This window comes from Carassius gibelio, chromosome B5, assembly GCF_023724105.1.
Source record: "Carassius gibelio isolate Cgi1373 ecotype wild population from Czech Republic chromosome B5, carGib1.2-hapl.c, whole genome shotgun sequence".
In the NCBI taxonomy this organism is placed as follows: Eukaryota; Metazoa; Chordata; class Actinopteri; order Cypriniformes; family Cyprinidae; genus Carassius; species Carassius gibelio.
In genome coordinates this window covers 41356806-41372370 of record NC_068400.1, presented here as the reverse complement: position 1 = coordinate 41372370, position 15565 = coordinate 41356806, and the positions used below count along the sequence as shown (strand labels likewise).

The 15565-nt window shown below is 37.9% G+C and overlaps 1 protein-coding gene across 15 annotated transcripts in view; it reads left to right on the top strand.

Annotated features, from left to right (window-relative positions):
• The window catches only part of LOC127958845 (autism susceptibility gene 2 protein homolog), a 249998-nt gene extending 236756 nt beyond the window's left edge, over positions 1–13242 (top strand). For 7 of the 15 annotated variants that reach the window (XM_052557864.1, XM_052557871.1, XM_052557868.1 and 4 more), the window contains 10 exons: positions 3041–3091; positions 3291–3389; positions 5436–5507; positions 5653–5682; positions 5778–5849; positions 6503–6635; positions 7629–7712; positions 9816–9899; positions 10446–10707; positions 10813–13242. In XM_052557864.1, the coding sequence (XP_052413824.1) occupies positions 3041–3091; positions 3291–3389; positions 5436–5507; positions 5653–5682; positions 5778–5849; positions 6503–6635; positions 7629–7712; positions 9816–9899; positions 10446–10707; positions 10813–12112 (2187 nt within the window). In that variant the 3' untranslated portion in view covers positions 12113–13242. The remainder of the gene's footprint in view (positions 1–3040; positions 3092–3290; positions 3390–5435; positions 5508–5652; positions 5683–5777; positions 5850–6502; positions 6636–7628; positions 7713–9815; positions 9900–10445; positions 10708–10812) is intronic. The other 8 variants (XM_052557874.1, XM_052557869.1, XM_052557872.1 and 5 more) reach the window with 4 other exon arrangements.
• The last annotated feature ends 2323 nt before the right edge of the window (positions 13243–15565 follow it).

Here is a 15565-nt window from a genome sequence, read left to right as displayed (position 1 = left end):
AAAAATACATTACATACAGCTTTAATGCACAATTAAATAGCTTTTTAATGAGAATACAAGTATTCAGAATGTATCATTTAACTTAAAATATGTTCATATAGTCCCTTTAATGGCAAAGAACTTTACATAAACACAAGTTTAAAGTTAAATTTGCTTCTTTTTTTTCATAACTGGCCATAATTCTGAAACTTGAAATTAGGCATAAAAGATTATGCATAACATAACGTCTTTGAAATTATTCATACATGTAAAAAAAAGAACTGAACCTTACAAATGGCTGTAAAAAGCAAAAAGTCACAAAATGCACTTCATATTTTGTGAGAAAGCATGACGTGGTAGAGCAGAACAGATACTATTTTAGGAATCAGCATTCCACAATTATTAAGAAACAAGCAATGTATTTTATTCAGCAAATATGATGCAGGGTGGTGATACTGGAGCTGTTATATAATAGTGAATATATATATAGTGTTTACAACCCACTACAGAGACTTGAGGCTTATCTTAAACCATGCCAGATCTTAAACAGAGGCCATGGGGTTAAAATAGTTTTATAGCAGTGACATAGCAGATACCCATCATCCTAACAAGATAAACTACTGTCCCATGACAACCACAAATATTGTAGCTCTTCCCCTAATAAAAACCCTTTTTGCTGTCATGTTGACATGCCGTACTCATTGCGCTTTAATAGTGCGAGCCACAGATGTTTTATTGCTTTCATATGAGCAGAATGGTGATGTTTCTGAGTGCTGGGGGCTGTTTGAGAAAAACAGGAGGCAGGCAGGGTCTTATGGCGTGACTGAGGTACAGACAGAACTCATTCTGTGTGATGCATTCAAAGCTTGCGGTCGAAACATAATGACCTCACTGCAGATGAAAGTCATGACATCAACGGGGCTGTTTTGATAAAGCGTAATTGCTTCCGTGTGCAAAGCGGCTATTAGAAGAAAACTTTGGCAGCCTGTAATCAGATAAATTAAGCTCCTCAAAGTCAGCTAGCCATATGAAAAGCATTCAGATCTCTGAAACGTGTTCAGACAGGAACAAGAATGTCTTATCTGCATACTATCGCCGCTGTCAACCAATCCGAAAGATATTATGTCAAGAGTGCTAGATGAAAAGTCAAGCATTTCTGAATCATAGTTTACCATCTGCAAAGATTGAAATCTAGCTTAAAACATGCCATATGTTTTGTAGCTCGCTGTCCGGATTCTTGTGGGTTACAGAACTGTTTCGTCATCAGAAACTGAAGGACTTAAATAGCGATGAAAATGTTGGCTATGCATCTTATCTCTGGTGCTGAATCACGAACACACCTCCACACCTTCCTCAAATGTTTTACGAGATACAAATCTTATTTGCTGAACAGCTATTGTTGAATTTCCTTCAACACCATGTGATTTAAATATGATGTTTTCTACTGACAGGTGTGCTGATGCTTGATTTCTGAAAACATTCTGCTTGGTTTAAGAGCTTTTGCATATAGGAAGCAGTGTTGTTGTCTACTGGGATTAATAGAAAACAGTATAAAAGTCATTTTTAAAGTCAACATGAAACCAGAAATAACCCAGTTTGCTTCCTTTATACATGTTTCTGTTCTTATTGTGCATGATTCATTGATGTATGCCCCCCCTCCCCCCCCAAAAAAAAAAATCCTGATAAAGGAAAACTACCTTTAAAGTGGGTAGCAAATTGCGTTTCATGTTGATATAACACTTCATATAATGTCTGTCTTGTTTTCTTTTTTCCCTTCCTCCTAGCGTTTCTTATATAAAGATTTAATTGTTTACAGATGTAATATTGAGCCTTGATTTGCCAAAGCTGTTTGTTATAAAGCTCTGACAGGAGCTGTGAATTATGAAGCAATGTTTTTTTATGGGCCACTATAAACCTTTGCTATATTTACTCGGCAAGTGTTAACCATAAAGCAGACGTGCGGCTCTCAGAAGGATCACAGAAGTGCAACACGCAGGGAAGCCAGATCAGCCATTTTCTCCGCCAGGGCAACCTCATGTATTTGATTTAAGCTAATTATCACCACACATTCATATAATGCAGGATAAAAGCAGCTTATGCCTGTTGATCTGTTGGAGTATGAAGTCTGTACCATGAGTGGGCTGTGGTTCAAGCACTGCTGCTGTTCAAAGTAACACACACACAGGGTTTATCCACTTTTATTACCATCAGCTGAGACCTAAGACGACAGGCTTCTGTAGAAACTACACTATATAAGGGGCTTTGTATATAAGGATTTCAATGTTTATGTAAAAGAAATGCATTGAACTCAGTAGCATTGACTTTGTTTTAAAAGCAGCGCTGACGTTACAGTGATAAAAACTCAAGCCAGTGGAATTAAGGTGACAAAGATGCTGGGTTACCTTGATAGTAAAATGTTAAATGTTTGTTGTTGTTGTTTTTTTAAACATTTATAAATGAATTTGTTTTATTACAGTGATGAAAAAAATGCAAAATTTGAAATGACATTTTATTTCCATTGAATGAAAATGAACCATTTCAGCCTTTCTCGCTTCCTTACGAGTCCCGATTCTGCAAATGCAGAGTCTCACAACATTAGCCTACTAACTGTAATTGTTTATCATATAGTTAAACTGTTAACTTTATACTTTTCAGAATTAGAGCTTGCCTTGAAAGACTTACTGTTCAGTATAAAGGACACTGCCACGTAATAAAGTCTCACGTCTGTTTAACTGTAAGTGAAGGGTGCCTTCATTTGTTTAGCGATCTGGTTTGACTCTTTAGTGAGTGTGTTCCCACACACTGGAGCGGCTCTGTGAAGCCCGTTCCAGCTGCGGCTGCAGTGGTTTTCTTTCATGTGACATTGAATGGCTGTTTTACTGTGTAATTGTTTTATTAAAAGACTGTAATTTATTTGAGTTTCATCTGCTTTTTATTTGACTATGTAAGCACACTGCAGTAAAGCTCTCTCATGTTTTTGGTTGCAGATGCCTTTGATTTTGTTGATATGTTTTTAATTTGCACCCTCTTTCTTTCTTTTTCTCTCCCTCTCTCTTTATAGTTCGACAAGTACGCCCCAAAGCTGGACAATCCTTTCTTGAGACATTCAAATGTAAGTGTCCACATGTTTTGACTGCATAACCTTGCTTTGACAGAAGATGCATACTGCTGAGACATATTTGTGAACTTTTTGCATGTTTTTTGGTTTGATGTTGTTTTCAAAGCAGGATAAAAAGTTGTTCTAGCTTAAAGAGATGATAGACACCAAATTGTTTTCCAAACTTTACAATAATGTTGTTTTTTCTGTGCAGTTCTTTCCCTCCTATCCACCAACAATGCCAGGCATGCCTCCATTGCTTCCACATTCAGGGCCCTTCAGTTCACTGCAAGGAGCCTTCCAGCCTCAAAAGGTTAAAACTCAAAACTATACATTCACATCATGTGGGAAGGTAGACAGAATTGTTTTGACTTGAGCAGAATGAGAAAGAGACCCATGTGGCTTGTTTGGGCATTTCAGATTTCCTGCTTGCAGACTCTGATATTGCCAAGACCAGTAAGTCAAAGATATTTAAAAAAATATGGCCCATAAAACAAAAACAAAAAAGTTTCTACATATACATTTTTGGCCAGTTCATCTGTTCTGCAAAACAAAGGACTGGTCTCAAGTCTTACTCAGTTAAAAGTATGCAAGTTAAATTTAATCTGCAGAATCTTACAGGACAGGACTAGTGCTGCACCAAATTTTTTATTTATTTTTAACCAAAAATAAAGTTAATAAAATTTGAGTAATTGGGGTATTTGACATTGTATACTGTTCAGGCTGTGGTTTTCACAGGTGATTAACCTGTTCTTTGAGAACAAGCCACATATTTCAAGCAAACAATTTGTACATGTTGGGAAACCGCTATATTTTTTCTGTTCTGAAAGCGCCTCCTGCTGGCAGAGAATTAATTCAGATTTTTTTTTTTAAGAAGCTCATCTGCTGTTTTTGTTCAGACTGATGTGAAAATCAAGCTATGTTTTTACACCGCAAACACGCAGTTTTAAACGTGAACTGGTGGATTGACAAAAAGCTCATGCATTATAAAAATCGATATAAAAAGACATTTGTTATTTAATTAATATGATTTATAATAATGTTTAAATTAATAATAATACTTCTGACTCATCAATATTATTATTTTTTTTTTTAAGGCTGAAATGTTACTTTTTCTTTTTTCAATTTATAAAACTTTTTTTTTTGTGTGAAAACCTGTATCTGAACTGTAAATCATGTATTTTACGGTAATTTTACAGTTAAATGTGTTACCATTGACATTGTCCTACCCCACTCATAGTCATATTGTGTTGATTTTACTCTGTGCAGGTCATAAAAAATGTTGATTTGAGTTTAAAAACCCTGCCAAGTCACAGCCCTAATGTCTAGCAAATGATCTCCTGGCATGTTAAGCCTTGGATGCTCATCTGACAGAGACCGAGTGAAACCTGGGATGGGTCGTTTCTCAATCACATCCCCCATCTTTATCCCAATACGTTCGGGTCACATTTGATGATAATAAAAGGGGCAAAAAAGTCCAAAAACAAATAAGAATGGGATCAAATCATTCTCCATTTCCTGTATACTGCAGAAATGCAGCTGATTGAGAGCCCAGCATCACCTTACCATTAGTATTCAGGGTGTTCTCAAATCCCGCACATTTATACTGCAGACAGACAGAGAAATCTACCACTGCCACATTCTCCACTAATGGATTATGCAAAGAGGCTCAGGCTCAGTATCCTGCTGGAGGCTTTTGTGTTAACTTTAGACTGTGGTCTTGAGGAGGGTGGTTATCGTGTGTGTTTTTGCAGTGTGTATTATATGGGCTTTCACTCGCTTGGTGTGTAATGGTTTTTACCTTCCACTTCTCAAATAACTCTCACTCTCGTGTTAGCTACCAGTCAAAGGTAGAGCCAGTCTGAAGTTTCCAGCAAGTATGACGTTTATGAGTATAAATGACTATGGCATCCATGAAACTTGGGACTGAAGTTTTTAAGCTTTAGGCTACACCCATGATGAATCATATGATTTTTTTCCAGATCTGATGCATTTCCTTTTGAAACAGGATGTTTGGACGGAGCATATCAATGGCATTATTATGTTCTTGTTAAATAACCAATAGGCTTTATTTAGTTAGGTCACAGTAATACCCTTAATTGCAAATTGCTAGTCGGTTTTATAAATGTTTTACCCTATACTGTAGACATCATCCAAGTTAAGACATAGAAGCTACACCATTTCCATTTCATAGGATCTTCGGTTAAAAATGCAGGACTTCAGTCATCACACCAAGGAGCCAAAAAATGCAGTGCAATATCTCTGAACAGTGCATGGTTGAAAATATTAAATAAACAGACTTCAGTGTTGTGCTGCGTTCCATTAGCTTTATCTAAAATGGTTTTTATTTTCTCTCCAGGCTCCAAACACTATTGATGTTGCAGCACGACCAGGAACGGTCTCGCACACTCTCCTTCAGAAGGACCCAAGGGTAAGCCGCCCAGTCTTAAGATATTGGCCATTAAAATCATATCAGGATTGTGATGTTTTTAACATTTCATGTACTGTACCTGGACTTTGTTACAAAACATATCTGTTGGTTTCCTTTTCTCCTTTTCTTCCTCGGCTCCTTACAGATAACAGATCCTTTTAGGACCTCAGTAAGAGTAAGCATCATCATATTTCAAATCCCTACATTTTCCTCCTTATATGCCACTACCTTTGTGCTAATGCTTTGTAATGTCCTCTGTGCTCATGTCAGAAGCCAGGCAAATGGTGTGCAGTGCATGTTCAAATCGCCTGGCAGATCTACCATCATCAGCAGAAGATGAAAGTAAGTTCTCAGAAACCAAAGAGCTTGTCTCTTTTCTTTAGTACAGTGTAGCCTTTAGTGTGAGGGAAATACAAGAATACACAAGTATGCTTTGTAATGATTCATGCATTAAAGACCATCTCCGTAATTTTCCCTCATTAAGGACAGTTTACTCAAATAGTATATAATACTTATAAAATCTCATTTTAAAGTTGTCCAAATGAAGTTCTTAGCAATGCAAATTACTAATCAAAAATAATATTTCACAGTTCTGATTCTGAAGATTTTGATATTTTTACGTTAGGACATTTACTAAATATCTTCATGGAACATGATTTTTACTTTAATATCCTAATGATTTTTGAAAACAATCAATCATTTTGACCCATACAATGTATTTTTGGCTATTGCTACAAATATACCCAATTGTATATAATATAATATAATATAATATAATAATAAATATAATATAATATAATATAATATAATATAATATAATATAATATAATATACTATAATATAATATAATATTTATTATTATATTATATTATATTATATTATATTATATTATATTATATTATATTATATTATATTTATTATTATATTATATTATATATTATATTATATTATATTATATTATATTATATTATTGAAATGACTTTTTCTCACAAAAGCAGATGCACTTGGACCCACATAAACTGGATATGAATGGAAAACTTGATCTGTTCAGCCGTCCTCCAGCTCCAGGTGTGTTCCCTGGGTTCCCCTACCCTCATGATCTGGCCAGACCCCTCTTTTCATCAACAGGTATGTGAAGAAAACATGAAAGCAAACATGACCCTATTTAATAACAATGCATATCCCTGGTTATTGTGTGCACAGTTCAGTTATTCCAAAGGAAAGATTTATGAGTAACATCAAATCCTGCTCCACGTGGTTTTTCTCATTGAATGTCCTGTAAGATGGATAACAAACAACATGCTATATTGATTTTAAATTCTTAAGCTGAAAAGATAACAGTTGTATTTGTAAAGTTGCACAACCATTCCTAGAAATAATAATTGACTGCCTTAAGAAATTCTACTTAAATATAATTGATTTTCATTTCACTTATAAACTAGATTTATAATCCAATCAAGATTATTTATGTTTTATCTTGTAAATTATACAGCAGTCTCTTTATTGGCATGGCTTCAGCATAGTAAAATGTATTTGTATGTCTTTCCCTCTCTCATGCTCACTAATTTGCATGTTGTTATTTTGAATGTTGTCTTGGCTCAACGCTGGGGCCACAGGCATGAATATAAATGCTTTTACCTGATATAATTGACTGGTAGCTCTTTGTTGAAGGGCAACATGAGCGTGTCTGCCCTTTAGATTGTAATTATGCAGCGTGGTGTCATGAATGAGCTTGTAATTGGTTGCTTCATTAATGATACACAGTTACAAATGACACATAGTTCAGGCTGAACAGACAGTTGACCCTTTCAAATGCAACCTAAACACTCAATCTAAGACATCACTGTCCTTTTTATTGTCCTTTTAACAGCTTATTACTGAGAGTCCTGCCCCAAACTCATGCCATTGGTTGAGCCAGGCTGATTTATAGTTGTCTCTCCATATTAAGATGGAATAGGAGAAAGTATTTAATCTGAGAAAACTAATCATTACCCAAGACATATCTTGTCTCTGTGTATATAGAGACTACATCTGGTGCTGATTTGGTGAATATTTGAATGGTTTGGCTAGCTCTGTCTGCAATCAGTTTGACTGATGATTTTTCCCGTTTGTATTTGATAGGATCGGGACATCCAGCTGCTTCACCCTATGGACCGTCTCCTCACCACGCTGGCTTCCTGCCTCCTAGCCATTTGGCAGGTAAGTGTAAGTAAATCGCCATTTTAAGTTCCTCTCTTTCTTTTTGTACTTCAAATTATTATCAAGACATCTTTTGTTTGATGGGAACATAAACAAGGCAAATACAATCTGTTCATTATGATGTAGTGCTGCATCTCTGTAGTGATCATTCAGCTATAAAAGCATGTCTTTCCATTAGTTAAAATAATAATAAAATACTGTACTTCTATCCCTCAAAAGGTGATATCATGCACATGCGTGTTCAGTCTATAGGGATGTGTATATTCTCAGTGTTTCTTTACAAAGTGACATCGGCAACTACTTGCCTGTCATGCATAATAATACAGCTTTTTTAGTCAGAAACTTTTCAAAAACCCAAACCTTTGCATTTTTAGTACATTGTTGATGTGTAAACGTACCATAAGGCTCCCCTTTGGAGAGACACTTCTAAGCCTATTGTTATCAGATTATTCAGGCGGCTCAGAAATGTCTAACACAAAGGGTCAGATATTATCAATTTAACCTCGGCTAAACTTTCAAAATGTTTTCCACTATAAAATGATTAATAAATGATTTGGAACAAATAGTCATACATATTATATTGGCAAATTATTCTATAGTAGTCATTTTGCCATGTCTGAATTTTCAAAACTATGTCGGCAAAAGATAAACTTGTTTGCAAAATTACTTAAAACTAAGGCTTGATATTTTATATTGAATGTAACTATTTTTGTTGAACTGGCAGGTGTATTAACAGTGAACATTTGCAGTGAACAGTGAACATTTACACTTATATTCAAGATGTGTGTATTGTTTAGATTAATAAATTGCAAAATAAGGCGAAGTAAGGAATATGCTTTGCAGTGTAAAGTGACAATGGTGTTGTTATTTTATCCAAAAGAATCTTAGACTGTTTTTAGAGAACTTTCTGACCAAAACTATAATGCACAGCAATAGTAATAATGGTAACGGTATAGGGTCCAATTCACACTAATAACTAGTTGCTTATTAGCATGTCTATTATTAACATATTGGCTGTTTATTAGTGCTTATAAAGTATATATAATGCATAACATCCATAATCCTACCCAATACCCTAAACTTAACAACTACCTTATAAACTATTAATAAGCAGCAAATAAGGAGTTAATTGAGGCAAAAGTCATAGTTAATCGTTAGTTAATAGTGAAAATTGGACCCTAAAATAAAGTGTGACCGTAATATTTTACTATGTATCCTTTTACTGGCTTTAGATTTCTATAAGGTATGTTATTTGAGTTTGGAGCTGAATGCTGATTTCACACAATGAGCTTTTAAATCAGTCCAATTTGAGTTCATTAACAGCTGGAGCCCAAAGGAATTGGAAAGAAAATGGGTAAAATGCAGAATTGGGTGCAGTGTTGCCTAATGGTAAAAGCTCAAGACTGGTAATCAAAAGGTTTCTCAGTCAAGAACTTAGCACTGTTGTGCCCTTGAGCAAAGCACTTCACTGAAGGTTACTCCAAGGGGGATTGTTTATGTAAATTAGCATATTGTAAGTTGCTTTGGATAAAAGCATGTGCTAAATGACTGCTTGCTTACTTAAGTACACATTAGTCATAAATCCATTTTGGAATTAGTAGTTTAAATTAATGTTTCACATAGAAAACACTGAATTGTGTTTTTTACTTATGTGGGCTGGAGGTTGTTGGTTTGTATTTAATTGAATTATAATCTATTAATGATTTGGGCTTCTTCACCCTTTGCAAGGTATGTATGAACAAATAGCTTAATGCTTTCAGGGTTAAGTAGATGGAATAATCACAGAAACCTCTAGAGGAGATAGCAGGCACATGAGCTGTTTTGCTTGTTGTCATTTAATAATTTTCCACATTAGACATTTCAAAACATCCCTGCCTGTCGCACCCCAATCAGGTATTGCTCTTCATGCCAGCACCTCTTGCTGCTTAATCCCCAGTCCATGAACACTCTCCAACAGTCTTACTGGGAGAAATCAACAACCCTTAGGGAGTCAGAATAGCAGCAGTAACAGTGGCGCAAAAAACAAAGCTTGCTTGTAAGAGAAAAGCCAGTTGGAATGGTCGGGCACCTCCGGCCCCGCGTCGCTAATCCCTGTTTGGCATTTTGCAGATCCATTCAGTCGCTCCAGTACCTTTGGCGGCCTCAGCAACCTTTCAAGCAGTGCCTTCGGTGGATTAGGCAACCCAGCCCTCGGTAAGCCCTGGCCCCCGGCCTCTAGCTCGACTCAGTGCAGCACAGCTTAGCTCTAGACCACAGAGAGAGCAAAGGGAATAAAAAGGAGTTGGGAATGAAAGAAAGGCACTTAGTTTTGCAGCAAATGCCAAATGAGAGTTTAGGGAAGCGGGGGAGGCAGGCAGGCCTTTTGCCAAATTCACACACCAAATAAAAGTCGCAACCCAACTGGTTTAGCATTGCTTTTGCATTCATTAGTTGCTTGCAAAGTAGGGTGGAAGGTTTGCCATATCTCATTTCCTCTCCCTTCTTCCTTCACTGGCTGAACGGGACTTTTTTTAGTGAAATTGATTGTATTTAAATAGAATCTCTATGGAACGCTTTGCTTTTCATAGCTCTTGACCACACTGGGTAATTTATTTGTTCACTGCCCTCAAAAGCAGCCCTTGGTACCCCATTTGTAGAAGAATCTACTATACACCATTAGCCTTTCAGCTTATGTATGCAGAACAATGACAGAACTGGACAGCAGTCTGTTAAACTGATGATGCTTTCTTGTTATTTCAGGGGCCAACAGTATATTTGGACCCAAAGAGGGTCCAGGGCTGCCTGGTCTCAGTAGTCCTCATCATGACACCTGGAATCGGCTGCACCGAACACCACCCTCTTTCCCGACCCCTCCACAGTGGCCCAAATCCGCAGATGCAGAAAGAAGCAGCTCTGCAAACAGCCATGACAGAGAGAGAGAGCGGGAGCGGGAGAAAGAAAAGGAACGGGAAAGAGAAAAAAGGGACTCTTCTATTGGGAAGGAAGAGAAGGATAAAGACAGGTTGGTGTTGTTGATTTCATGGACCAAGGCATCTTATTTTTTCCTTATATTTTGTCAAATGTTTGTCTCCTAATTCAACTAATGATGGGTTCTATCCTCTTACAGAGATTCTTTAGATCGTAATCGTCATTCGAACCGCTCTTCTCCAGCTTCCGCTCCCGTTAGCTACCAGATCAGCAGCCTGATCCGCTCCAACAGCCAGAACTCGACCGACTCTGGCAGACACCGCAGCAGTAGTGCCGACCGCAACCGTGAGCCTGAGAAAGAGTTGCTGGACCGCCAGCGAGAGGCAGGCATTTTGGGAGACACAAAGGTGAAGGAAAGTCATTCTCCAGGAAAGGAAATCACAGATAGACGTTCCTCCGATGACTCTCTTAAATCCGTTCACCGATCACCCTCTCCATACTCGAAAAATGTCCTTAACGATGCAGGAATCAAGATGGGTATCCCACAACCACTACCGATGAAAGAAAGTGAAAGGGATAGGAAGGAGACCAGCTCAGGTGATCTGCTACAGAAGGTGAAGAATGACATGAAGATCAAGGAGGAACGCAAGGAAGAGCCAGACGTGGTGGTGATTGGATCCGAAGCTGCCACCAAACCTCAAGTCGCTCCTCCGCCTCACCAAACCACACCAATTGCTCACCACCATGCGCTATCCCATCAGCCTCCTCCGCCATCTCCTCGCTGTAGTGACCCTCCAACACCGTCCTCACTTCACGGAGTCCCCATGCCACATTCGTTGCCGCTCACTCTGAGTGCCATGCATCAAATGGGAAGTCTGAATGCACTTGAACGCACCCGCATGGCACCTTTTATGGGAGTCAGCCCTCTCGCAGCAGGTCGAGACCGCCTTCCCCATCCGGCGTTTTGCTGGGATCCCCTACGAGAGGCTTACCGAAACCTTGACCTTCAACGGCGCATGGACTTCCAATTGCGATCTGAGCCCGGACACCGCTTCCCTGGTGTCTACGATCCAGAACGGCCCTATCGGGAACGGGAGCCACATGACTACTCTCACCACGAACACCTCCTGGAAGTTCGGCGGGAACAGGAGAGACTTAGGCAACAGGCTGAGGAAAGGGAACGGTTGCATTTAAGGGAGGAACTGGATCGTGCAAGGCTCCACCAGCTTCACCAATCACCAATCGAAGGACACTTACCCCACATGCCACCATTTATGTCACACCTTGGTGGGATGCCGTACCCAAGGCTTAGCCCTTCAACAGGACATAACGGACTTTTTAACAGGACACCCCCAACTGCAGCACTAAGTGCCCCTCCTCCTCTGGTACCCTCTGGTGCTGCCAGAGCAGCGTCGCCAAGACGGACAACGCCAATCACCACCCAGGACCCTCGCGATTACTCACCGTCACGCAACCCCAAAGAAGTGGAGGCACGGTAACATACAGAAAGGAAAATGCCTCATTTGAGTTGGACACTGGCAACATGCACTTATTTTCACACAAAGCAGAGTAAATGATAAATAGATAGGTGTAATTTGTACAAATGTTTGTACATTGGAACAAGCACATCAACCGTTTTTTTTAATTGATTGGAGTTGGGGAAAAGAGTTGGTAGCTCCAACTTGTGGTAGCGTAAGACGTAAACGTGAACTCTCAACCAGAAATTTGATATTAATATATGAATCCGATGCCTTTTCAGTTTTTCATGTGAAAAGACATTCTGAAATTTGTTTGTACATTTCCTATCCCTCATGTATAGACTTTTTTATGTATTTGCATTAAGTTTCATCCGTTCCCTGCCCTGTATTTATCCTAGTGAGCTGCTGGATATGGATGTCTACATATTTGGTAAGATCTCATCTGATTTGCTCTATGGTACCTGGAAATATTCAGCAGTGGCCATGTACAAGGTTTCATTTTGGAGGGGTTTTTGTTTGTTTGCTTGATTTTCTTTTTGAGATATGCAGACAAATATGTATTACGATGTTCTTGTTTGGTTTATGTAAAGTTTAAAGATATTGTAAATATCTTGTTGATATTACTTGGAACGAAATGGCATCGTACATTTGTTAGGCTTTTTAAATGTTTCTAAAAAACAATGAAATGAAACGGAACCACTTCCAGGTTGAAAACCGTGGCGACGGAATTGTCCAATCAGAGAAGAGGACTCGAATGGGGGTGCTGTCATGGCGGTGCAATCTATGCAAAGATGATTCAGAGCGTTCTGATTGGACGTTTATCAAATGGAGTTCTAAAGTGGGATCCTGGATAACTGTTATTCATTTGTCTAATGAAGAGCCAATGAAACAAACAGCTATAAACTTCCGGGTCATAAAGGAACTGATTTAGCAGTGAACACTTCTCCAGCCACAAAACCTGGACATCTGAGAAACATATTGGAATGATTGGGGTGGCAATAGACTCTTTCTGTCGACCTTGTGGTGTTGTGCAGTTGTTTTTCTTAGACTCTTGTATACAAAACAAGTAGAGCTTTAGGCGTGAAAAAAAATGAAAATGAACATTCATGGTTTAAAAATGTATGGAATAAAGGTTGGACCTTATATCTGCATACCTGTCTGCTATTTATTTATAGACATTGAGACTGGCTCACTGAATGTTGACGTATTGATGAAGTGTGATGAATAGTTTCATAGACGAGCACAAATGAAGTGCCTGGGGCTTAAGAACTAGCCCATTAAAGCTATAAGTATTTTTTTGTATTTATTTTCATGACTTTTACCCTCTACTAATAAATTATCATTTTATATATTGTTATACAGTAACGAGAATCACCCTGTCTGCATGTTTTTAAAATATTATATATTTTAATAAATAATTATATTGCAAGAATAATAATAAACTAATTTTATAATAATTATTTTTATTATACATTTTTATAATTATGTGTGTGTGCATGTGTGTATATATATATATATATATATATATACACACACACACATATATATATATATATATATATATATATATATATATTTTTACATACAGCAAATACTAGCATGATTTATACTTAAAATTCCACTCTGCAAATGTACTTTACAGTTTAACCATTTGCTTCAAAAACTCCTAGAAAATAGGGTTAATTTGTATGCCAAAAAATGGCTTTTAAGATAAGATTGTTTGCAAGATATATTACAAACAAAAAAACTAGAACGGTCCAGATCATATAAATATACAAACTGAATTTTAAACTGCATAAACCGACTGAGCATGCTCAATATACTATATTTTTTTACAGGAGAGAGCATTTCATCAGCTGTGCTGTAGAGAGAAGGATGAGCATGGTGATGGGACAGGCCTGCAACACGATATTGATTTTCTGCAAGTGCAGCTTTTGAGTGTTTGTGTTGCAGGTAACTGGTATTGACTCTGAGGCTAGTGCTGTATTGACCCGCGGTCGGGACTCATTAATGGGAGTGATGCCTGCTAATGAGCGATGGACCAAGAAGCTGAAGAAGAAGAAGTGAAAGAAACCGAAAAAGAACTGACCAAAGGTTGTCTGTCCCGAAAATAAGACGACCAGTGATTACTGTCCTTCTAGTATTGACTGTCTGTGCCTGTCTTTCTGACTTGGCGTTTCTTTCTCCCGCTCTCTTCATCTTTCTTCTCCCCAACTGACAAACAATTCATCCTCATAACCATCCATAACTGGCTCCATCTGGCATGCCACACTCAGCCCTGCCCTCGGTCCCGGCCCTCACCTCGAGTGATGGCAGCATGCGTCAGGCAGTGTGCAGTCATTAGTGATGTTATTGAGAATCGATGGTCTCCCCGCTGCGTCTGGCAGCCTATCTGGACGTGCTGCTTCAGAGAGGTCCGTCGCTGGAGAGAGAGAGAGAGATAGACGGACTGGGAAAGCTGCCGTGAGGTGTATTGGAAAGAGAGTTAAATCGGGATCTGTTTCAATTTGGCCATGCTGTAATTGAGAGGGTTACTCTATAGACACAGAGCATCTGTGTCTCCTTGGCCCTCTGCTGTCTCCCTCTAATCAGCTAGTTAGCACTTTCCAAACCTGGACCGGATAGAGAAACCAAAGAGAAAGTGTTCACTTTTTGATTTTCTTTTCAAGGCCCTGCAAAGGTGTTTAATAGATGTGTTTGGGTGGTTAGCCAATATACTATCAGGCTGCAAAGAGCATTAAAAAACAACAACAAAAAAACATCGGTAACATAGGTAACTATATGGGGTAGGGTTAGGTTTAGGAGTAGGTTCAAGGTTAGTTCCAAGTTACTACATAGTTATTGTAATTACTATAATAAGTACATCGTATGTACATGGGGAATCACATTTTACCAGTTAAAATGTGCCAAATTATAGCCCAGTAAATAAATATCTCTTATATAATTTAATACTATTAAATGTAAATTTGTATTTTACAAATATATCAGTTGTATGTTTGAAGATAAGTGATTTGCAATTGTTCTGGTTTTCCCAATAAATCCGTTAAAGGAGCTGCTCTGTGTCTAATGTGGTGCTATGTGTCAAGTACAATTTTTAAAATGTTACATTTATTTTTATATAACTATTATGTAATACTTGAACTCTTATCTGCCTCATTTACCAGAATTCCCGCTCAGTATAAATATAGGGTAACATTTAGGGACCCATTCCCACTGTTAACTAGTTGCTTAATAGCATGCATATCACTATATGTGACCCTGGTCACGTGTCAGTTTTTCAAAATTGAGACTTATACATCATCTAAAAGCTATCATCTTTACGTTTATGTATGGTTTGTTTGAATAGGAGGACAATATTTGTCTGAGATACAACTATTTGAAAATCTGGAATCTGAGGGTGCAAAAAAAAACTAAATATTGAGAAAATCTCCTTTGAAGTTCTCCAAATGAATTCTTAGCAATGCATATAACTAA